The sequence below is a fragment of the Saccopteryx bilineata genome, chromosome 2, assembly GCF_036850765.1.
Source record: "Saccopteryx bilineata isolate mSacBil1 chromosome 2, mSacBil1_pri_phased_curated, whole genome shotgun sequence".
In the NCBI taxonomy this organism is placed as follows: Eukaryota; Metazoa; Chordata; class Mammalia; order Chiroptera; family Emballonuridae; genus Saccopteryx; species Saccopteryx bilineata.
In genome coordinates, this window is record NC_089491.1 from 304,273,688 (window position 1) to 304,295,793 (window position 22,106).

General features: G+C 43.0%; 2 protein-coding genes across 10 annotated transcripts in view; one reads left to right on the forward strand and one right to left on the reverse strand.

Moving 5' to 3' along the window:
- SRGAP2 (SLIT-ROBO Rho GTPase activating protein 2) overlaps nt 1-7,506 on the reverse strand; it is a 274,722-nt gene extending 267,216 nt beyond the window's left edge. For 4 of the 6 annotated variants that reach the window (XM_066261521.1, XM_066261520.1, XM_066261522.1 and 1 more), the window contains exons 1-2: nt 7,328-7,506; nt 4,961-5,569 (exon numbers count right to left, since the gene is read on the reverse strand). In XM_066261521.1, coding sequence (XP_066117618.1) covers nt 4,961-5,027 — 67 coding nt within the window. In that variant the 5' untranslated portion in view covers nt 5,028-5,569; nt 7,328-7,506. The remainder of the gene's footprint in view (nt 1-4,960; nt 5,570-7,327) is intronic. The other 2 variants (XM_066261523.1, XM_066261525.1) reach the window with 1 other exon arrangement.
- Nucleotides 6,170-20,981, forward strand: FAM72A (family with sequence similarity 72 member A). 4 transcript variants are annotated; one of them, XM_066261530.1, is made up of 5 exons: nt 6,170-6,253; nt 8,941-9,075; nt 11,133-11,210; nt 15,976-16,100; nt 19,630-20,981. In XM_066261530.1, the coding sequence occupies exons 2-5, from the start codon at nt 9,011-9,013 to the stop codon at nt 19,722-19,724; spliced, it is 363 nt and encodes a 120-aa protein (XP_066117627.1). In that variant the 5' UTR covers nt 6,170-6,253; nt 8,941-9,010; the 3' UTR covers nt 19,725-20,981. The 4 variants fall into 4 exon arrangements, with proteins under 4 accessions (XP_066117627.1, XP_066117625.1, XP_066117626.1 ...); XM_066261528.1 differs by having other exon boundaries at nt 6,180-6,253; nt 8,770-9,075; XM_066261529.1 differs by lacking the exon at nt 6,170-6,253 and adding an exon at nt 6,665-6,713.
- The last annotated feature ends 1,125 nt before the right edge of the window (nt 20,982-22,106 follow it).

Consider the following 22,106-nt stretch of genomic DNA (forward strand, 5'->3'; position numbering starts at 1 on the left):
TCCTCTAGTTCACCTGACTGCAGAGTCCTATTTTCCCTGAGCAAGGGAAGAGGAGCCTTCAATCATCTCACAGGAAAATGATAGCATCTGCTTGGGGATTCCAGTGAGATATTTTACTGCAGCTTTTCACAAACTGATTATATTTAAAGTTCCCTTGGGGAGTGGGGGCAAAGAGGAAAGAATCTTCAGAACAGACCTTCTTTGGCATGAGTAAAGAACCACTCAGACCTCCCAAGGGAACAAGTTGTTTAAATAGGAACAATTCACATTCCCAAATGCATGTGCACACACAATATGTCTAGAGTTTTAAATTTCATCCCCTGCTCTGAAAGGGTTAAATTGTTCCAGGCAAAGACCTGAGGCTTTTCTATCAAAACGCTCCATATGGAAATCACAAAATTTCCCTTCTCAGCTCTGTGGTACACACCCACTGTTGTTCTAAGACACTAAAAAAAAAAAAAAAAAAAAAAAGATGAGACCCCTAATGTTCTGCAGAAAGACAATTTAACTGCTCAGCTCACAGTGCCATTCTGTTTCAGATGATTTCTCCTGGAATATTTGCATGAACTGTCAATCTCAACCTTTTCAGGGACTGTACAGGACAAGAGCTGGGACTGTATACAGTGATATGTACCCACCCAAATACCACCCAGATGATCACCTCTGGTAACCATACACCTACCTTTCAATGCTCCAATCCCAAAAGAACCTAACAGACCTCGGGCTGTGACCACGAATCAGACCAGGGTTGTCAAGAGTTTCCAGAGATTAATGTATATGAAAGAGCTTTGTAAATTGGAAAGAATCATGTAAAAGCACTAAGAGTATTATGCTCCAGTGTCAGACATTAGCAAGACATGAACTTTCAAAGGAATCTGAACACCCACAAACCAAAAACAATGATGGTTTTTAAGAAGGCTGCTACAAGACAGGCTAAGGAGGCAAGCCCCTCATAAAACCACATGCGGCAGGGTTGGGGCTGCAGTCTCTGAAGTCCTTCGGAGCACAGGCAAGCAGGTGGTTTAAAGGGAAGGAGGCAAAAACCACGGGATAGACAGGGTCCCACAAAGTCCATTTAGAGCCCACTTGATTCAAACTACTCTGATTGAAAAGCAGGACCCAAGACTGGTGAGATACATAGAGAATGATAGCATCAACAATTATGCAGTTTACCTGTTCCTCTTACAGGTCTTAGAGCAGTGATTTTCAACTGGTGTGCCACAAGAATTTTTAGAATATGCAATGCCTAACTATCTAGATATTTTCCCTTAGACTGTCAAATAAAAAAAAAAAAATGACAACAGCCAACACAATAATAGCCATCCAGTATTAATGAATCAAATTTATACCCACTCCTTTTGTCAGATTAGCAAAAAAAGATATTTTTTGGTGTGCCGCAAAATTTTAGTTATTACTTTATGTGTGCCATCAGATGAAAAAAGGTGAAAATCACTGGTCTAGACGGTTTAAGTGACTAGCCCAAGACACATTTCACCATTACTGGAGAAATTTACTAGAACTCAAGTTTCACTCCTAGACTTGTTTCTTATTATTTCATAGCTAGTGCTTTGGGAATGAACAGGCAACACAGCCTTACAAGTCAGCAAGAGGGAAAGTTGGCTAACAGGGGCAGATTGTGCTATTACTAAGCACTTCAAGCACCAGATACTGTGCTAAATGATTTTTACATACAATCTCACTGAATCCTAACAACTACCTTAGTAAATGCACATTATTTTACAGGTAAGGAAACTGAAGGCTCAGACAAGTCATGTAACTCAGTGGTCCCCAACCTTTTTTGGGCCACGGACCGGTTTAATGTCAGAAAATATTATCACAGACCGGCCTTTAGGGTGGGACGGATAAATGCACAAAATAAAATTATGCGACCGGTGTAAAAACTGTGGTATTTTTAAATATAATTGTCGAACTTACGAGACAAGCGTCAAGAGTGAGTCTTAGACGGATGTAACAGAGGGAATCTGGTCATTTTTTAAAAATAAAACATCGTTCAGACTTAAATATAAATAAAACAGAAATAATATAAGTTATTTATTCTTTCTCTACGGACCGGTATCAAATGGCCCAGGACCGGTATCGGTCCGTGGCCCAGGGGTTGGAAACCACTGATGTAACTGGATCAAGGTGCAAGACAAGCAAATGGCAGAACTGAGATTTAAACCTGGATCCCTTAGACTCAAACACTTGTGCTCTTAATAATCAGACCAAAATAGCAATTTTCTTTTTTATCTTGGCATCTGTAAGAGAAGACTGGCAGCACTATGAGTCCCAGGTAACACATAAAAAGGTGAAAGTCAGAATTCTGACAAGGGCTTCCAGCTAATGGAACAGCAGAGCTAACCCAGAACCCAAGTGCTTTGTCTCCAAGGTCTATGCTCTTCCACTGAGACCATGGGGCTCTAGAATGTTAGCTCTAAGTAGGAGGGGACTTTTATCTTGTTGACAGCTACATCGCCACTCCCAGAACACATAGAAGGCCTTAAAAATAAAATAGTTGATGAATAAAGGAATGGAGTCAATTTGCTGTATGACCTTGGGGGGAGAGGGGCCTTTCTATCCTCGCTAAAACTGTTTCTTCAGGCAGCAAATAGAGAATGAAATAATCTTCACCTCCAGGGTGGATATGAGAATTAAATAATATAAATCTTATAAAGTACTTGGGACAGGCTAGGGCATTATGTACACCCAAAATTTATCATTACCATATTATTACTATTATTCATTGACAAATTCTGGCTTCCTAAAGATTTTTCCCCCTACTGTGGTCAGATGATGTTTCATAGTAAATATGAATAAAGAATTGGGAATTGGTAACCTGCTTCAAGTATCAGATCTACCACCGCCAGCTGTGTGACCTTGGACAAGCCTCTTAATTTTTCTGTACTCTCCTCAGCTATAAAATGAGGGACTAAACCATTCAAATAAGTTTCATAAACATTGAGAAGGTATTGGGCACCTTCTCTGAGTAAGACATCATGCTCGGCCACCTATAAAATTTATGAATAGTATTAATGGAAAACTATCACAGCAAACCAAAACAGTCCCTTTTCTTGTGGCAAGGTGAAGGAAAAATCCCAAATAGCCAACTTCATTACATTATCGCAATGAGCAATGTTGTAAATACCTAAAGTGTTTAATTTTGAGACACTCATGAGAAATCCTTCACGATTAAGAAATCAGCAGATACGATTCTATTAATACCTATCAGCCCTGAACCTTCCAAAAAATAAACATGTAAAATCATTTTGCACCTTAGTCAAATGGCATGCTTCGGGAGAGAAATCTGGGAAAGTCAAAGTTATTCATGCTCCTTACAGCAACAGTTAAGAATAGAATGTGTGTTAAAAAAAAAAAAAGACATATCTGGTTAAAACTGCAGGGTTGGAAGGGAGGGGTTCCAGAAGTAGAATATAGTGCATCTGGACGGGACACAGAGGTAGTGACCTATTGTTTACAAAAACAAGCCTGGATTATGAACAGTGACAAGAGGCCAAGACCTCAATTATAACTCACAACCACACCTCTACCAATCCCAGTTCAACTGAAGCTATCAGTCAACTCCCCCATCTTCTGTAATAAACCCACCAATCTTTGCAGCCAAGTGGACAGAAGGTCCCTCAGGGCACCTCCAGCATTGACCAAGCTGATGACATTAAAAAGATCCTACAGGCACAATGGGGACTTCAAACTACCTTCTAAGAAAAAAAGACAGCTGCCCATTTCAAACTCGAACTCTACCCCCACCCTAGACAATCATTAGAGGTGTGACATGGCCCTTAGGAAGTCTTCTGTGATAGGAAAAGATCTCCTTGCATTGGTGCAGGAAAAGAAGGGAGGGGTCCCTCCCTCTGTACTCTGAAACAAAGGAAAACCCAGAGCTCCAACCATGTGGTGTAACATTCAAGGCCACCCACCTCTCCCATTCCTCAGCTGAAGAGGTCTCAATGGGCTAAAGCCACATGGCTCTTTCCAGTCATTGACCAGGAAGGGACTGTGCCTTGCACACACACACATGCTGGGACTCTTTAAACAGGCAGGAACCCCTCCTATTGGAATTGCTGATTTTAAAAAGACTATCAGAAAAGGGGCTTTGATTCACATGCCAAGTCAGGCAGTCCACCCAACATGAAGACAGGTCCTTTGGTTTCTCCAGACCCACATTTTGCTTTACCCTTCTCATTTTTTGCAGAGGTAGTGGGTCATTAAAAGCATATATTCTGGAGCAGAGGGTGACCACGCAGAAGGGTTAAACAATTATGTCTTTGCAACCTCCAGAATAAGCACCACCCAGCAACCCTAACATCCCAACTCCATTCAGGTTTAGGTGAGGGCAGAGACGGTGTGCGTGACCTTATCTGTTCTCTGATCTCTGGTTGAATGCAGGGCAACCAGAAACCAGGCATGCACAAGGTGCACCCAAATTGGCTACAGACTTTCTGTGTCCGATTCCATAGTGAATGTCATGTTTGGATATAGTGCATCAGAAAAAAAAAACTGCCTCTACACATTTTCAAGGTTGCCTTTCTCACCCCAGACTCCTCTTCAACCTCTGGAATAAAATCCCTAACACCTGTCAGATTTCAGTAGTCCTTCAAGGAACCTGGCCCAGACAACCAGAGACAAATTGCTGTCTTTTTCTCTCCAAGAACCTCCTGCCCCTCCCCCCACCCTATCTAGCCAGGGGAAAGGGCTGACAAAATAATGCTCAGCCCTACAGAAACAAACCCTAAAAGCCCACTCTGAAAATCCCTTTCAGAGCCTGTAGACCCTGGCACTGCCCATCCTTCAGAGGCTCAGACCCACCTATGAAACCACCTCTGGGGTCAGCCTGCCCCCATCTGCTCCACCCAAAGAAATGAACCTCCAGCAAACCAGGGTGGAAATACCTGCCCCAATGTTCCACAGAACATACCCATTATGCTATTTTCCAAGCCCTTACCTTTGACCTGAGTATCGTATTCTGCTATGATCTCCTTATCCTTTTTGAATTTGGCTGGAGACGTCATGTTTTCCTTCTTTCTTCCAAATTCGAATTGTGAATTGATAGATCCACGGGAAAATCCAACCACCGAAATCAATACCTCCAAGACCGCTTCTCCCAAGGGCAGAAGGGGCCCCCCGCGGTGGTCTCCAGCGCTCCGGGGAGCGCGGACTGCGGGCTGGGCAGGAGGCTACGGCGGGCACATGCAGATGGTGGGCGCTGGGGCCGGGCGCGGCAGCGGCTAGTTCCTGTGCTAGAGCCCGAGCCGCAGGCTTAGCATTAGCCGGGAGAACTGCAGCGCCCGGAGGCTGGCCTGGGGTCTGACATCAACGACACAGGCGGGGAGTGCAAGTCCTTCCGCACAACATGGTGTGGAGGGTGCGGGGGTGTGGACGCGCCCAGCTGTGTCCCCTGGAGGGAGTGGGTGCCTATTGGGGTGCCGGGGGAGGGCTGGGCGTGCTTCGCGGTTTTTTGTTGTACAGGCTCGAAGATGCTGCAAATCAAATCCCAAACCGGAGCCGCAGCAGCACGGACTGGATCGGAAGTCGTTTGCTCTGGTTCACTTGCCTGTAAATGCAGGGAAAAGGGGAGGGGGAGATCAGCCCCCGCACAGATCCTAGTCGCTGCGTGGGTGGGGTAAGAGACGACGTTCACAGCCCGACCCCAGCCCATTCATCTCTAACCAACGCCGCCCGGACTGGAGAGCTCCGAACAGCTACGTGGGGAGGAAGGAAGCTCCCTCTGGATTCTGTTTTAAGGCTGAAAGAGAACACTTAGCAGACGCCTGCGCTGGCTCCGGGTGGGGACTGCGGCGGGAACGCGGGGCTCCAGGCGGGGACTGCGGCACCTCGGCGGCCTCCCGCGCCCCGCCAGCGCTGGGCAACGGCCAGCCTAAGGGAGCCCTCCCTGCCCAACCTCCGACGCGGCCCCTGACCCCCGGCGGGGCAACTCCCTGGACATCAAAGGGGATCAAAGCCGGGGAGGGACAGCCACCCGGGCACAACTTTTCTTCTCCTACCGCCCCTCCTCCCAGTTGTTTTGTTTTTGGTTACTAGCTTCTCTTGGCAGCAAAATGTTGGGGGGGATGGAGGGGGAGGAGATCTGCAGGAAAAAGCCTGCTCGGCACAGGACACATCCAGGAAAACAATGTGGTCGGCAGAAGCAGGAAACGGATTAGAAGTGAGGGTCGGAGTCGGAAAAACCGGGAAGCGGGGGGCGGAAGGCAGAAGTCGCCTGCCCCGAGCCAGGAATGTGAGTGACTCTAAATGCTCTCCTCAACATTTTTTGTCACTCAAGCCCAGGGATCCTAGATACCGCACCCAATCCCAGGCTGAGGAGTGAGGGTCGTTGAGGGTCGCCGTGCTGACTCCTCGCACCAGGAGGTGCCCGAGGAGATTACGGCCCGGCCCGGCAGGCGTCAGGGAAGGCGGCGGGAACGCAGAGCCGGGCGCCTAGCTCCCCGGCGTGCCGCAGCGGCCACCCTCCGCCTTTGGCCGCCCCTTTCCCTCCCTGTGCCGAGAGGAAAAGGCTCCCGCCGATGTCTCCCACTGCCCGTACCCGGAGAAAGCTGCGAGGACGAGGAAACAGAGGCAGCGAGATGGTTCTGGCGGGCAGGAAGCGGGGAGGGGAGGAGCTGCGGGGTCCTGAGGTTGCACGGGAGCCGCACACGCTGGAAAGACCGGGAAAGGGCAAGGAGAGGAATACCTTAAAGGTGAAGGGGAGTTAGGAGACTAGCGAGGGCTGCGATGTTACGTGGCGCGCGGGGACGTTAGCAACTTTGGGGATGTTGCTTACAAAAATGTGGCTACGGGTCTGGGAATAGGAGTGCGAAGAGGAGCCATTCCCGGCGGGCTGGGGGCTGGGACCCGGGAATAGCCCCGGAAGCAGCGCGGGACACCCATCCTGTGTCCAGGGCTGTCACCTGGCTGTCCGCCAGGGCTTGGAGACAGGGTTAGAGGGCAGCCGATGGTCACGGGTGATGCCAACGACGGCTACCCCAAGTTGGACCGAGGCTGCCTGAGTGCAGAGGTCCTGGGGAGGGGGCTGGGTGAGGGCGGTGCGGCGGCGTGTGAGCCAGGGCAAAGCCGCAAGCGGTGCGGTGAAAGGCGGAGAGAGAAGCAGTCCTGAGAGGTATTACCGGCTGTACCCGGAGTTGTGGAGAGGGGTCGCGAGGGAGGCGGTCTGAGGGATTCCGGGCGGCACCGCTATAGCGATGCAGTAAGCAGCATCCGCGCCCTCTCCTTTCCGCCCCAGCTCGAGTTTGTTAAGTCTGGGCTTCAGCCCTGCGGCTGGTAAGAAGAAAAGGGACGGGAAAGGAGCCTTTACCTGGCTTTGACGCGACGGGTCCCAGGCCCCCGGCTCCGCTTTCCACTCAGAGTTCTCCTACCCTCTCGTCCCCGCCACCCGCTCCTACGCAGATTGGTCCCCTAGTTCCCTCAGGAGCCTCCGCCAACTCCGCAAGACCCCGCCGGGAAGCAGAGACCACCCCTTTACCAATCACCGCCCGCATTCTATCAACCGATGGGGCCTTTAGCCAATAGGAATAGCTGATCCCAAAAGACCAGGAATGAGGAGGAGGGACCGGCGAAACTTGGAGGCGTGTCTAGAACTACCGAGGCGTAGTCACAGAGTAAGCTCCTCCCGTGGTGGACAGAACCCTGAAGTAGAGTTAATGGGCGGGATTAAGTTGGAAGCAACAACCAAGCAAATGCTTGAGAAAAGGTTCGACCAATTGGACCGAGATAGAGAGAAGGGGCGTTGCGGAGAATTTTGGCCAATAGATTGTAGAGACCAGTGTGGACTGGAGAACCTCTTCCAATAAGAAGCGCGAAGGACATCCTCGTTTTTTCAGTAGGGGGAATAGGCCCTCCCAAACATCCCGAAACTGCCAATGAGATCGTCGGCGGGGCTCCGGTAGGCCAACCAGAAAGCCGAACTGACTTCGGCACCGTTACTGGGGCGGGGCGTACGGTCTCCTCGCCACTAAGATCTCGTCAGGGGCTCCCGAGCCTTCCAATGCCCAACGTGGGCGAGCTGTACATCTCCCAATCGGTGCGCGGCGCTGGAAATTCAAACTGACAGCCGGTTGGAAAGGCAGAGAGCAGAAGAGGGGGCAAAAAGCGACGTGTTCGGTGACGGAGACCCCAACGCCGATTGAGCCCCAAAAGCGACCTCCACCCTTCCCCACCACCACCACCACCATCGCACGTTCTGAAGCGGCCGCTCCGGGAGAGACCTGAGGGGAAGGCGTGGGGCACGAGGGAGAGCTGTAGGGAGGAAAACGCGAGAGCCAGCATTCGGAGGGCTAGGGGCTTCTGGAAGGGAAGCGAAGCGGGGGGCCTGCGACTAGCGGAGCGGAAGAGGAGGGTCGCGGGAGGACGGCAGAGAAGCAGGGGTCGTCCGGGTGGGTAGAGCTCAAGGGATTTCCGAATCCTGGGAAGAGAAGGATTCCCAGAGGAGGCGTGGGTAGGGAGACTTAGCCCGCGATCCGACACAAGCATTAGAGCTCTCCGGGGGAGGGGCTTAAGAGGAGAGGCTTTAAATAAAAGATTGCATTGGAGACGCTGCGGGAATTACTAAAGGGGCGGGAGCTAGAGAAGAGGATCCTTTTACGCGAGAGGGAGGGAAAACCGTAGGGAAGTTCCCGAGGCCTCTAGCAGTTTGGCCCTGCCCCCTTCAAATTCCACTCCCTTTCTGGGAAGTTGAAAGGACAAAGTTGCTGCTGCTCTCCTGTTCATACTCAATAAATATTACTTTTACTCTCCCAGGGAAAAACAGAAAAGAACTCACTTCCTTCCCAATTTTAAGGCTTTGGAAACCTCGAGGCCTCGCACTTTGATTTTTAGCCTGAGGGAATCAAACTAGGAAGGGTCCTGCTCTTGTTTTCATTTTCAAAACCCCACCCGTCATCCCTCCCGGGACGCTATGTCTACCAGCAGTTGTTTCAAGGACCGGTGCGTGTCCATCCTGTGTTGCAAATTCTGTAAACAAGTGCTCAGCTCTAGGGGAATGAAGGCTGTTTTGCTGGCTGGTACCGAAATAGACCTTTTCTCTACAGACATCCCTCCTACCAAGTAAGTCATACTAGTGGCGGGCAAGGGTAACCTTTAACTAAATGGGAAAATTTTATGGCTTGGACCTCTGGGAGTCAACAAGGAGATGATCATTTTGGTGTTCCAGCCACTCCCACCAGTCTGATGATCCCCTTGGAGTATAACTAAGTGGGCAGACTGTCTGGACAAAGTCTGTGGTTTAGCCAGAGTGGTCAGTCCCAATGTAATGCTTCTAGTCATGTGACCACATCCCTTAAGTTGGATCCCTGGTGCTATGCCCTACCCAACTATCCTGTCTCACTGCATGAAGGCCATGACCCAGAAGCTAGGGAAATTCATGCAAGCTTTTCTGTACTATTGGAGACGGCCAGTTTTTCATTTTTATCCATAGTTTTACACCAAAATAATAATAATAGTTTTATATTATTTTCAATGGGCATGCTGAATCAGATTCCATTCTCCATGTAATTCCGTATTCTTTACTCAAACATCTCTCTGAATGAGAGACTTAGATTTAATCCTTGTCTTCTATAAAGCCTATTTTGAATATTACACATTCATTGTGTAATTCAACCCTATTAAATTCTGTGTAGAGTCCTTAAGAATTTGCTTCTTATTTGGAAAAGTAACCATTTTATTTATTATAAACTTTTATTATACCTTTTTCTAGCTCTAAAATTACTTTCTCTTTCCATAATCTACATAGCCCTTACGTGGTTTTCAAGATTTAGCGCTTTGTTGAATCTTTGTCATTAAGAAAGAATAATTATCCAAAATATGGGTGGATAACTATTTTTTGGACACAAAGTTAGAGGAGGTCAGCTAATAGTCATAGTACCTTAAAATGGATTTCATGAAAAAAATAGAAACTTAAAAATTTTTTTAATAATAGTGAAAGCTGTGAACTCTTCCTCCTTTGAAATCTTTTCTGAATCGGTTGAAGTGTAGTCATACGTAACAACAAAGATAAATGGGTTAATATTTTAATTACCTGTGTGTGAGGTGTTGCAAAAAGAAAAAGCACTAGACAATAAATCTGGAACCTACTATTGCAAAGGTGTTATGATTAAAATATCAACCCATTCAATTTTTACAATAGCTGTGGTAAGTGATAAGTCATAAGGAGGGCTTAGAGATTGTTAATTGTTTCACATTGATCCAGAGTCTCGAATAGGGTTGGATCTTTCCTATGATCTACACTTCCTTGTAGGTGTTATAGTAATATGTCTTAATGTGTGTGAATCAATACATAAGTTTTGTCATGTTATGGTGAGCTCAGGAATATTAACTTAATGACTTACAAAATATACTATAGTTCTACTTCAGACTCTTTTAGCTCTTTAGGCCTACAAAATTCATACTAAATCACAATCAAAAGTACCTTTGATAGCAAGCATATAAAAAAGGTGGAACACTTGTGCATTGTTGGTGGGAATGTAAAATAGGGCTGGTACCATAACAAAGCATGACAGTTTCCTCAAAAAATTACTATATAATCCAGCAATCCCACTTCTGGGTATATATCCTAAAGAATTCAATGCAGGACTTAGAAGAGATATTTGCACACCCATTTTCATAGTAGCATTTTTCACAATAACCAAGCAGTGGAAGCAACCCAAATGTCCATCAATAAATGAATGAATAAACAAAGTGAGGTATATGCATACACTGAAATACTATTTAGCCTTAAAATGGAAGGATATCCTGTCACATGCTACAATGTGGATAGATCTTGAGGACATCATGCTAAGTGAAAATAAGCCAGTTACAAAAAGACAAATACTGTATAATTCCACTTGTATGTGGTATCTAAAGCAGTCAAATTCATAGAAGCAGAAAGTAGAATGATAATTGACAGGGGCTGGGGGAAGAGGGAAATGTGAAATTATTGTTTAATGGGTTTAGAGTTTTAATCTTACAAAATAGAAAAGGTATGGAGATTTGTACAACAATGTGAATACACTTAACAGTTCTGAATTATACACTAAAAATGGTTAGGTTAGTAAACTTTATGTTATATGTATTTTATAATTTTTTAAAAAGTACATTTGTTTATCTCTATACATTTCCCTCTCCAGTACAGTGGACTTCATTGGAAGATGCTATTTCACTGAAATCTGCAAGTGTAAACTGAAGGACATCGCATGTTTAAAATGGTATTTATGGCAATATTTTAGCTAGCCCTGGGTTTGGACACCAAAGCAGACACAAAGGTTCAGTGGGCTTCATAGAGCACATAGAACCCATGCAATGAACCATTGAAAAACCATTTGTTACTTAGAGCTTTTTTTTTTTAAGAAATTAAATTTAATAGGGTGACATTGGTCCATAAGAACACATAGGTTTGGCCCTTGCCGGTTGGCTCAGTGGTAGAGCGTCGGCCTGGTGTGCAGAGGTCCCGGGTTCGATTCCCGGCCAGGGCACACAGGAGAAGCGCCCATCTGCTTCTCCACCCCTCCCCCTCTCCTTCCTCTCTGTCTCTCTCTTCCCCTCCCGCAGCTGAGGCTCCATTGGAGCAAAGATGGCCCAGGCGCTAGGGATGGCTCCTTGGCCTCTGCCCCAGGCGCTAGAGTGGCTCTGATCGCAACAGAGCGACCCCCCAGAGGGGCAGAGCATCGCCCCCTGGTGGGAAGAGCTTCGCCCCTGGTGGGCATGCCAGGTGGATCCCGGTCGGGCGCATGCGGGAGTCTGTCTGACTGTCTCTCCCCGTTTCCAGCTTCAGAAAAATACAAAAAAAAAAAAAAGAACACATAGGTTCGCCTGACCAGGTGGTGGCGCAGTAGATAGAGCATCAACCTGGGATGCTGAGGACCCAGGTTTGAAATCCCAAGGTCACCAGCTTGAACATGGGCTCACCAGCTTGAGTACGGGGTCACAGGCTTGAGCATGGGATCATCAACATGACCCTTGAACCCAAAGGTCGCTGGCTTGAGCAAGGAGTCATTGGCTCAACTGGAGCCGCCCCCCCCCCCCCCCCCCCGTCAAGGCACATATGAGAAAGCAAGTATTATAATAAACAACTCAAGTGCTACAACTATGAGTTGATGCTTCTCTCTCTCTCTCTCTCTTTCTTTCTATCTCACGTGCATGTGCATACTTAAAAAAAAAGAACACATGGTTTTAGGTAAACATCTCTATAGCATATGAACTGTTGATTGAGTTGTGTGTCCATCACCCAAAATCAAGTCCTTTTCCGTCACCGTATATTTGACCCTCTTTACTCCCCTCTCCCCCAACCCCTCCCTCTGGTAACCACTTTTGTCTATGTCCATGCGTTAGAGCTTTTTTTTTTTTAAGGACACTGTAAATTTTTATATGATTTTTACAGTTCTTCAAAGTACATTGACAAATATCTGCTTCTATTTTTAGAAAAAAGCAATGCAGTTTAGAAGGGGAAAACACTTGGATTTTCAGTCATAAAAATTAGGCTTGATCTCTGGCCCTACCCTTATTCTCAATGTAATCTTGAATAAACTTATACCCTAAACCTCTGTTTCCTTATTTAATGTATATCTTAAGAAAGAAAACTTGAGAAAATAGTAACTATCTTAAGGTGGAAATTAAAATATCTTTTTTGTTTACCTTACAGAGTGGGAAAGATCAAATGAATTATGAATGTTAAAAGGTTTGATAAACTATAAATTGCAATGCAGATGAAAGCTATTACTATTATCTTTTCAGAGGTAATTTGAGTGTCATAAGTCTCATTTTAGAGAAAAGAAGTTGAGATTTTCTTAATGGGGTTTGTGTTATAAATTATAATCCTAATAATTTAAGTTAGCAAACTCTTTTTTAGTGCTAATAACCATTTCATTTTATTCAATCATTCATTCAAACTATATAATGAGTCCTACCAGGTGTTAGTCATTGTTATAGCAGCTGGAAACACAGCAATAAACAAGCAAAGTCTCTGGCCTTTGGACTATATAATCTAATGAGAACACAATCAGTCAGTAAGATATTTAAATAAATGAGATATTGAATAGGCTTGGAAGTGCTCCAAACAAAATAATAATAATGACAGAGAATAACAGAGGTTGAGAGAGTGAATATGAACTTTTTTTTTCTTCTTTTCCAAGTGAGAGGAGATAGAGAGACAGACTCCCTATGCACCCCACTGGGACTCACCAGGCAACCCCTGTCTGGGGCCATGCTCCCAAAGGAGCTATTAGCGTTTGAGGTGGAAGCTCCCCTGAGCCATCCTCAGCGCCATGGCTCAAATCAATTGAGCCATGGCTGTGGGAGAGGAAAAAAGAGAGAGAAGAAGGGGAGGAGTGGACAAGCAGGTGGTCAACACTCCTGTGTGCCCTGACCTGGAATCAAACCAGGACATCCACACACTTGGTGATGCTCTACCACTGTGCCAACCATCCAGGGTCAAGAACTATATTTGTTAGCATGGTCAGGGAAGCCTTCTCATGAGAGAGGAACAATATTTGAGTCCTAAAGAATGAGTAGGAAAAAAAGAATTTTCTGAGCAAAGGGAATAAATAGCAAGTGTAGAGGACCCAAAACAGAAAGAAGTTTGACATATTCCAAGAATAAAAAGATGATAGAGCCCTGGCCGGTTGGCTCAGTGGTAGAGCGTCGGCCTGGCATGCAGGAGTCCCGGGTTTGATTCCCGGCCAGGGCACACAGGAGAAGCACCCATCTGCTTCTCCACCCCTCCCCCTCTCCTTCCTCTCTGTCTCTCTATTCCCCTCCCGCAGCCAAGGCTCCATTGGAGCAAAGTTGGCCCAGGCGCTGAGGATGGCTCTATGGCCTCTGCCTCAGGCGCTAGAATTGCTCTGATTGCGGCAGAGCCATGCCTCAGATGGGCAGAGCATCGCCCCCTGGTGGGCATGCCGGGTGGATCCCAGTCGGGTGCATGCAGGAGTCTGTCTGACTGCCTACCCATTTCCAACTTCAGAAAAATACAAAAAAAAAAAGATGATAGAAGTGTGTCTGAGACATTGTGAGCATCTGGGGAGAGTAGTATGAATAGAGTTGTAGTCAAAACACAGATAATCTAGAGCAGTGCTGTCAACTAGAAATATGCAAGCCACATATGGAGTTTAAAATTTTCCAGTAACCACATTTTTAAAAGTATAAAGAAACAGGTGAAATTAATTTTAATCATGTATTTTATATAACTCAATATATTCAAAATGCTATCATTTCAGCATGTAACCAACATAAAAAATTATTAATATCTTAAATTCTATTTTTTATTCTTCATCTTTCAAATCTGACATGTTTTATACTCAAAGCCCCTTTTAGTTCAGGCAAACCATATTTCAAGTGCTCAATAGCATCATTTGGATAGTACAGATCAAGACCTTGGTATGAAAGTTTGTTTTCATTTCTGGCCGATGGGAAGCCACTAAAGGGTTTTAAAAAGGGAGAAAAATGATCTAATGTGTCCCTAATAAAATGTTAGCTCCATGAGAACAAAAACCTTTTCCACCACTGTATTCCTAACACCTAGAACAGCACCTAACATAGAATACAAGCTCAATATACATTAGTTGAATGAATGAGTAAATGAAAAAGGGTGGTAATTAAAGCCATAGAATTTACTCTTGCAATATAGTCTTACAAATAACTGTCAGTCCTAGTCCAAGAACAACTTTTGTTTTCATGTGTTGGCCTTTCAAATTATAATTAGAAGGCATATTTAGACAGGAACCTTGACTTATTCCTGTATGTACCCTAACTGGGAATTGAACCGGCAACTTCTTCAACTCAGGACAATGCTCTAACCAACCAAGCTATCCAGCCAGGGCTGTATAGTATTTTTTTTTTTTTTTTTTTTTTACAGAGACAGAGAGAGAGTCAGAGGGATAGACAGGGACAGACAGACAGGAACAGAGAGAGATGAGAAGCATCAATCATCAGTTTTTCGTTGCGACTCCTTAGTTGTTCATTGATTGCTTTCTCATATGTGCCTTAATCGTGGGCCTTCAGCAGATCGAGTAACCCCTTGCTCGAGCCAGCAACCTTGGGTCCAAGCTGGTGAGCTTTTGCTCAAACCAGATGAGCCTGCGCTCAAGCTGGTGACCTTGGGGTCTCGAACCTGGGTCCTCTGTATCCCAGCCCGACGCTGTATCCGCTGTGCCACCACCTGGTCAGGCTATAGTATTATTTTATAGGGCCTCACAAAAATGACTGACTCCTACATCTCACTGGGTGAGAACAAGCTATAATAAGAATCTTTACAACTCAAGGTATAAGCAGTTCATGGTTTTTTTTTAAGTGCTAACTAAAACATTCTCTGTATATTCACTCCATTTAATAGTAACCAGATAGGGGGAAAAGTCTGTGGAAGAATGCGGTGCTTATAATCAGATGCATAATTCTGAAGACAGTAAAAACTTTGGCAACTTTCTCTAGAGGCTATGGATTTGATTTACTTCTGAATTCCCTTAGAAACGCTGAAACTAAAATTAGAGCAGCCAGCTTGTGTTTGGTTTACAGGGGCTCATGCTGTCTTCCTACTCCTCCATCTGTTGAAGCAATTTTTAGGTGCTGGCATGGAACTGGATCATGTACGAACCCAACTTGCCACAGTCCTAGGGATAGCAAAACCCTTTTACTCACAGATATGAGTTTATTCAATATATTCTGTGTATACCGCATGTCGATTTGGGGTGCTTTACAGAACAAATCACAATCTTATGCCATCTAGAAGCTAGCTTCTGAAGGGAAATGCATAAAATAATACTAGCAAAGAAATGGAGAATTTGTTAGTATTATTTCACTTAACTTAAAGACTATTTTCCCACTTGACAATAGAACTGTAATCATTATTTGAGTAACTCACATCCCAAAGGTCCCAGCAGTGGAGCATATTAAAAGGAAATGAGATCATTATATCATCTATTTACATTAACACATAAAAATGCTTACATGGCATCTAACAATATTTCCTTTCTTTTTTAGTGGAAACCTAGTAGGTTATCATGTGATTGTTCCATGTTGTTCCTGCCTTCTTTCCTGTAACAACGGACACTTCTGGATGTTTCACAGCCAGGCAGTTTATGGTATCAACAGACTAGACTCTACGGGTAAGAAACCATTGACTCAGACAGTCCTCTAACATTTGTCTGTCAGTATCTGAGTGAAACTCCCAATAGAGCATTTCAGGGCTCTCTCTGAGACCTTCTTACCTGTATTAGATCCACTAGAGTAAAACATCAATCATATTATCCCAAACATTCACTTATGGGTACTACTAGCCAAAATGCATTGCCATTTCTATTTTCATCATTATATTTAAGAGCCTGAAACTTAGCTGAATTTGTTGGCTTTTTCCAATTAACATTTTAATTGCTCTAAATTGCTGCCTTGATACATATTATGACTCCAGAGAATTTTGGAAGATTTTAGATTTTATAGTCAGTGTGTGTGTGTGTGTGTGTGTGTGTGTGTGTAGGGAAGAAGGGGAGGCTTGGGCCATGAAGAGTTGGGAGGGAGGCCTGACCAGGCGGTGGTGCAGTGGATAGAGCGTCAGACTGGGATGTGAAGGACCCAGGTTCGAGACCCCGAGGTCGCCAGCTTGAGTGCAGACTCATCTGGTTTGAGCAAAGTTCACCAGCTTGGACCCAAGGTCACTGGCTCGAGCAAGGGCTTACTCAGTCTGCTGTAGCCCCATGGTCAAGACACATATGAGAAAGCAATCAATGAACAACTAAGGTGTTACAACCAAAAACTAATGATTGATGCTTCTCATCTCTCTCCGTTCCTGTCTGTTTGTCCCTATCTATCCCTCTCTCTGACTCTCTTTCTGTAAAAAAAAAAAAAAAAAAAAAAAAAAAAGAGTTGGGAGGGAAGACGACTAGGTAAATTCTGTATTTGGTAATATTGATTTAGGAAGAAAATGGACATTTTGACATCTGTATTAATAAATTATGATGGAATTTTAGTCAAAGGAAATATTTAATACCAATGTTATACTAATTATTAAGTAGCAAAATATACAACCAATTCTTTTCAGTTTTGTTATAGGACACATGTTCTCAGTGTCTAATACTTATTCCCCCAACAGAGAAAGTTGACATTTAGTGGGACTTTTTTAGTGGGAAGTAAAGTTTACAGAACTTTGGTTTATATAACAAGCTTGAAGACCTTGACAATCCAAGTTGGCATTAACACTTAGGTTTTTTAATATATGTCTTAGTCTTCTTCAGAACTTAATATATATTCCTTTTTTAAAAGTATAATTTGCCTTCACAGACTAAAAGATCACAAATTGTAATCTAGGTTGTCAGGGTCTCTAAACCCTCCAATTATGCTTGGGTTTTTAGAGACTCTGACTTTTTTTTTTTAATCACCTGGCATTTAATTGTGGCTCTCAACCATTTGAGAGTCTTAATTGAAGACTCTGGTATGTTAAGAAGGTCTTTTTTGAGCAAAGATTTATCTGAACTCCACTAGGTGAGATGTAAGCTTCTAATTTAGGTTTCCAGTTTTTTATTTGTGTTGCTCATGGGACACATTAAAGGAAGTTTCTGCTTTGATATTATTTTTCCTGCATTATGGAATCTAAAACACAGGGTGGAGATTTTTCAATTTTGATTTACTTTTTAATATTGGTCAATTTTTCAAAGATAAAAGCCTAACGTTCTTCCATTTGCATTGAATCTAATCCATGAGAAACAGATGTATCACAGGATTTCCTTCCTCTTTTCTTAACAGAAAAAGGAAGGTACTGCTTCTGTCAGATCCAATCTCTGAGTTTATTTTTTCTTCTTTGAACCAATTGTGCTGAGCTACTCATGTCTCTGCATATTGACTCCAAGAATATCAGACTTCTCCTTTGTAACCCTAATATTGTGATTTAAAGCACGGTAGATGCTTGGTATAAAACGAGGTTTCTCATGGCTGTTGGAACCATCTTTGAAACACCTGAATCAGCAACATCAAAGGAATACATACACAAGCTTTATAAAATTCTAGAATGTTTAGACTGAAAGGACCCCAAGAAGTCCATGTTCTCAGCCAGCCTACACATGGAGACCTGATTTCCCGAAACTTTCCTGAAGAGGCTCAGGAAACCTCAGTTTAAATTCACTGGTAAATGCCCTTAAAGGCAAATTCACTTCAGCTCTTCATTGCTTTTATGGTTGTCCCTTAGATTTTGGCCTAGTGATTCCTTACTATTCCGTCAGCCCTTCAGTGCCCTTGTTACCAGAAGCAAAACACCATTTATTGTTGGGGAAAAGGTTCTTTTTATTATAAACTATTCAAACACAAAAAATTACAGAAAATAATATGATAGGCATATACATCAAATAGATGCTACTTCTTGCCTGATTGGATTCCAGTATGTCACCAAGAGAGAGCTGATTGTTTCCACTATTTCAACAATGCCACAGTGCACATTCTTGTACAGGTTTCCTTGGGCACCTGTGTAAAATGGGCAGTTAGAGGAAGTGATGGGTCATATTTGCAATATATATAATTTTTTTTAATTTACACAATGGAATACTCTATAGAAATAAAAGAAAATGAGCTAAATCTGCACATATGAACATAGGTGAATCGCAAAAACATAATGTTTAATGAAAAAAACAAATTAGAAAAGATACATATTATAAAAACTTAAATACACAAAACAATAATATTTAGTCTATGTTTGCATGCATTTATAGTAGTGCAGTAAAAGTAGTAAAAACATCCATGGTGTACTGGTAAGTGGTAGAAACTGAATTCAGACCCAATCTTCAAATCCTGGCTAATTACATTCCACCTCGTGGCCACTATCTTGGTGTGTGTGGAGTGGGCATCCAGACTTGCTGAGTCCTCCTAGTACCCACACTGCCAGCTGGATAGCTTGAAATTTGCTTTCTTGTTTGACTTTATTGGCTCTCCTAAAGGTCAATTTTGTTTTTTCAATTTCCTACTTTCAGCTTATAATATAGTACATGCCCAGAAAAAAAAATCTCATTGTTCTCTGCAAGATATGTGTTCTTATACCAGTGCTGGATTCTTCAATATGAAATCTGTCCTTTCACAATGAGATTTTAGATTATTTATTGTCTATTGTATTGACAGCTATAACCTGGCTCTAAAGTTTAAAGTTCTACCTTGGAAGCCTCTAGACTCAAAGCCATGTATATCAAGAATTATTGTTCATATTATAACTGGCTCCAAAGCCTTGTTTTTTTAAATCAGAAAAAAAAAGGCACCAGCTCCTTCCATGATTGTTGAGGGGAGGGAGTCTTATTCAGTCTTTTCCCTGCACCCTCCAAAGAGATGCTTAATCTAAAAGGATCTTGTGAGATCTCCATTCTTAAAAATCTTAAAATAGATTTGAAAAGTATCACTGTAGAGTTATTATAGCATAATGGAGCTGGAGGCAAGGTTTCAAGATTCTAGAATTCAAGCCCTCACTTAAAAAGTTTTTAAAAATATTTATGTCCTAGATGAATAATATTAGATAATTTTATTTGTTGTGCATTCTTTCCTAGCTTTTCTCTTTATTGCTAACACTATGGTTTAATATAAGAATGTTAACATAAAAGGTTTTGCATATCATGTTCTGAATTGTAACAGTAGTGAGCACCAAATAACTTTATGACCTTTTATTTTCAGGTGTTAACTTCCTACTTTGGGGCAACTTGCCGGAGATAGAAGAGAGTACAGATGAAGATGTGTTAGATATCTCAGCAGAGGAGTGTATGAGATGAATAGACATAATGTACAAACTTTTTACTTTTTAAAATATATATTAATGGATTAACTTTAAAACTGTTAATAAGGATTTTCCAGTGATTTCTTTCTTTGGAAAATAAAATGGGGCAGTTGTTGATTTATTTATATGCAATTTTAAATTCCCTGAGTTTAATTTGAGCCAATGTAGTTATTTTCTTCTACTTATACTTCTTTTTCTTCCTCTTTCCATTCCTCTGCCCAATATAGATGTATTCTTTCGTTCAGATAGGAGATTTTTTTCACATGCCACTCAGCTACCTCCCAATCCGGGGAAGTGTTTTAGATGCCAGGTGTCATGATTTTACATACCTGAATAAGGGGCATTAATACCCGTACATATGTCAACCATGCATATATCCATGCATAAATCCATATAATCATGCATGCATATGTGATGCTCAACTTGGAATTAAAGTTTAACAGAGAATTTTAAAAAACAAGCTGGTAGCCTGACTTGTGATGATGCAGTGGATAAAGCATTGACCTGGAACGCTGAAGTCACCAGTTCAAAACCCTGGACTTGCCTGGTCAAGGCACATATGGGGAGTTGATGCTTCCTGCTCCTCCCCCCTTTTGTCTCTCTCTTTCTCTCTCTCTCTCTCTCTCCTCTCTAAAATAAATAATAAAATCTTTAAAAAAAAACAAAACAAGCTGATAGGTTTCCATGGGTACTAGTTATCATATGTTATTTTGGTGGTAACTACTTGAATATGGAACAAGACTTTATGAATCAGCAAGTATAATAAATTTTAAAATGTATGGAGAAATCCTCTTGATGCCTCAGCATGGTGTTAGATACATGAATTTGTCAGAAAATTATCAATATATACTGTTTACCAATATTATTTATATCTTCTAAAGTCATATGGATATTGTATTATGAAAGCCAGATAAACCAAACCTCTGTCTTGAAGTTACCCCATTCTCTAGGGCTTTCTCTGTAAACAGAGAATTTTAAATGAGTAGTCTCTGTCTCAACCCTTAAATAGAAAGAAAAACTATAAAGAAGTGGTTTGTTTAAGTCATTGAACATTAAAGAGAGTTTGTTCTTTTTTAAGCTGCATTCAGAACCATGCAGATATGCAAAACTGGGATAGTGCTGGGTTCTCGTTTTATGGATTGCTAAAGTCAGTGTATTGCCTCAGCTAGTATCTCAGCTGTAGGCATTTCATGAATGATACCAAAACAGACTGAGTTGCAGTTTTGTAAATAAAGTTTTGTACTGAAAATGATCAGCCTTCCTTTAGTGTTTTATTGTACCCACTTTTCTTACCTAAAAATGTAAAAGTATAGAGTATAAGAGCTAACATTTATTGAGCGCTTACCATGTGCCAGACACTGTAGTAAATGCTTTACACACTTAATTCACGTATTCCCCTTTCATTCCATAAGAGGTAGGTACCATTATTATTCTTTCTTTACTGGTAAGGCAAGTGAGGTATAAAGAGGTGAATTAGTTTGTCCAAGGTCACATAACTGGTCAAAGATATGGCCAGATTCAAACTCAGGCAGACTCCAGAGCTCCTGCCCTTCATTTTTATACTGTCACCCCTGAGCAACTTCAGACTTTCATCAACTATGGTCTAATTTAGCTAGGATACATGATGGATAACAACTACCATGTTACGTACCCAAGGTGAGGGTCTCAGTGACTGATTTCAAGATTGAACAAACTCACACTGGATCTTAGGGTAATAGTGAACTGTAGGCATTGACAGTCATTTGCTGTGAACCAAGGTACAATAAAAGATGCTCCAGGAAATGCTGTTACTAGTACCAGGAAACTTCCAAGACTTTCCACACTGACCGTCAGTCAGCACTGACTGAAGATCACCAAAAGAACCAAAGGAATGAGTGACACAATTTGGGTTTTTTGTTGTTTCTGTTTTTTGAGAGAGACAGGAAATGTGGAGAGGAAGAAAGAGAGAGGGAGGAGAGAGATGAGAAGCATCAACTCCTAGTTGTTTCACTTTAGTTGTTCATTGACTGCTTCTCATCCGTGCCTTGACCAGGGTGCTCAAGCCGAGCCAGCGACCCCCTTGCTCAAGCCAGTAACCTTGCACTCCAGCTGGCAAGCCCGCACTGAAACCTATAAGCCTGTGCTTAAGCCAGCGACCTCAGGGTTTCAAACGGGATCTCAGCATCTCAGGTCGATACTCTGCCCACTGTGCCACCACCAGTCAGGCAACAATTTGTCTTTTGATTTGAGATTTTTTCTTTAAGCTCTCTTAAAGACTTTCTGAAACAAGGTGACATAATGGATAAAATTAAAAATATATAAATTGATACTACATTATATACTGCTTCAGTTAACCTGTTCAATTAGGGAAGAAAAGATTAATGCTGAAGTAGAGAAT

What these genes read in the sequence shown, in the direction of transcription:
- FAM72A (XM_066261528.1), top strand. Translation starts at nt 8,927, where the DNA reads ATGTCTACCAGCAGTTGTTTCAAGGACCGGTGCGTGTCCATCCTGTGT. An exon ending in ACAGACATCCCTCCTACCAA is followed by an intron (nt 9,076 to 11,132) that starts GTAAGTCATACT and finishes TTCCCTCTCCAG; the next exon opens with TACAGTGGACTTCATTGGAA. An exon ending in CAACAGACTAGACTCTACGG is followed by an intron (nt 16,101 to 19,629) that starts GTAAGAAACCAT and finishes TTTTATTTTCAG; the next exon opens with GTGTTAACTTCCTACTTTGG.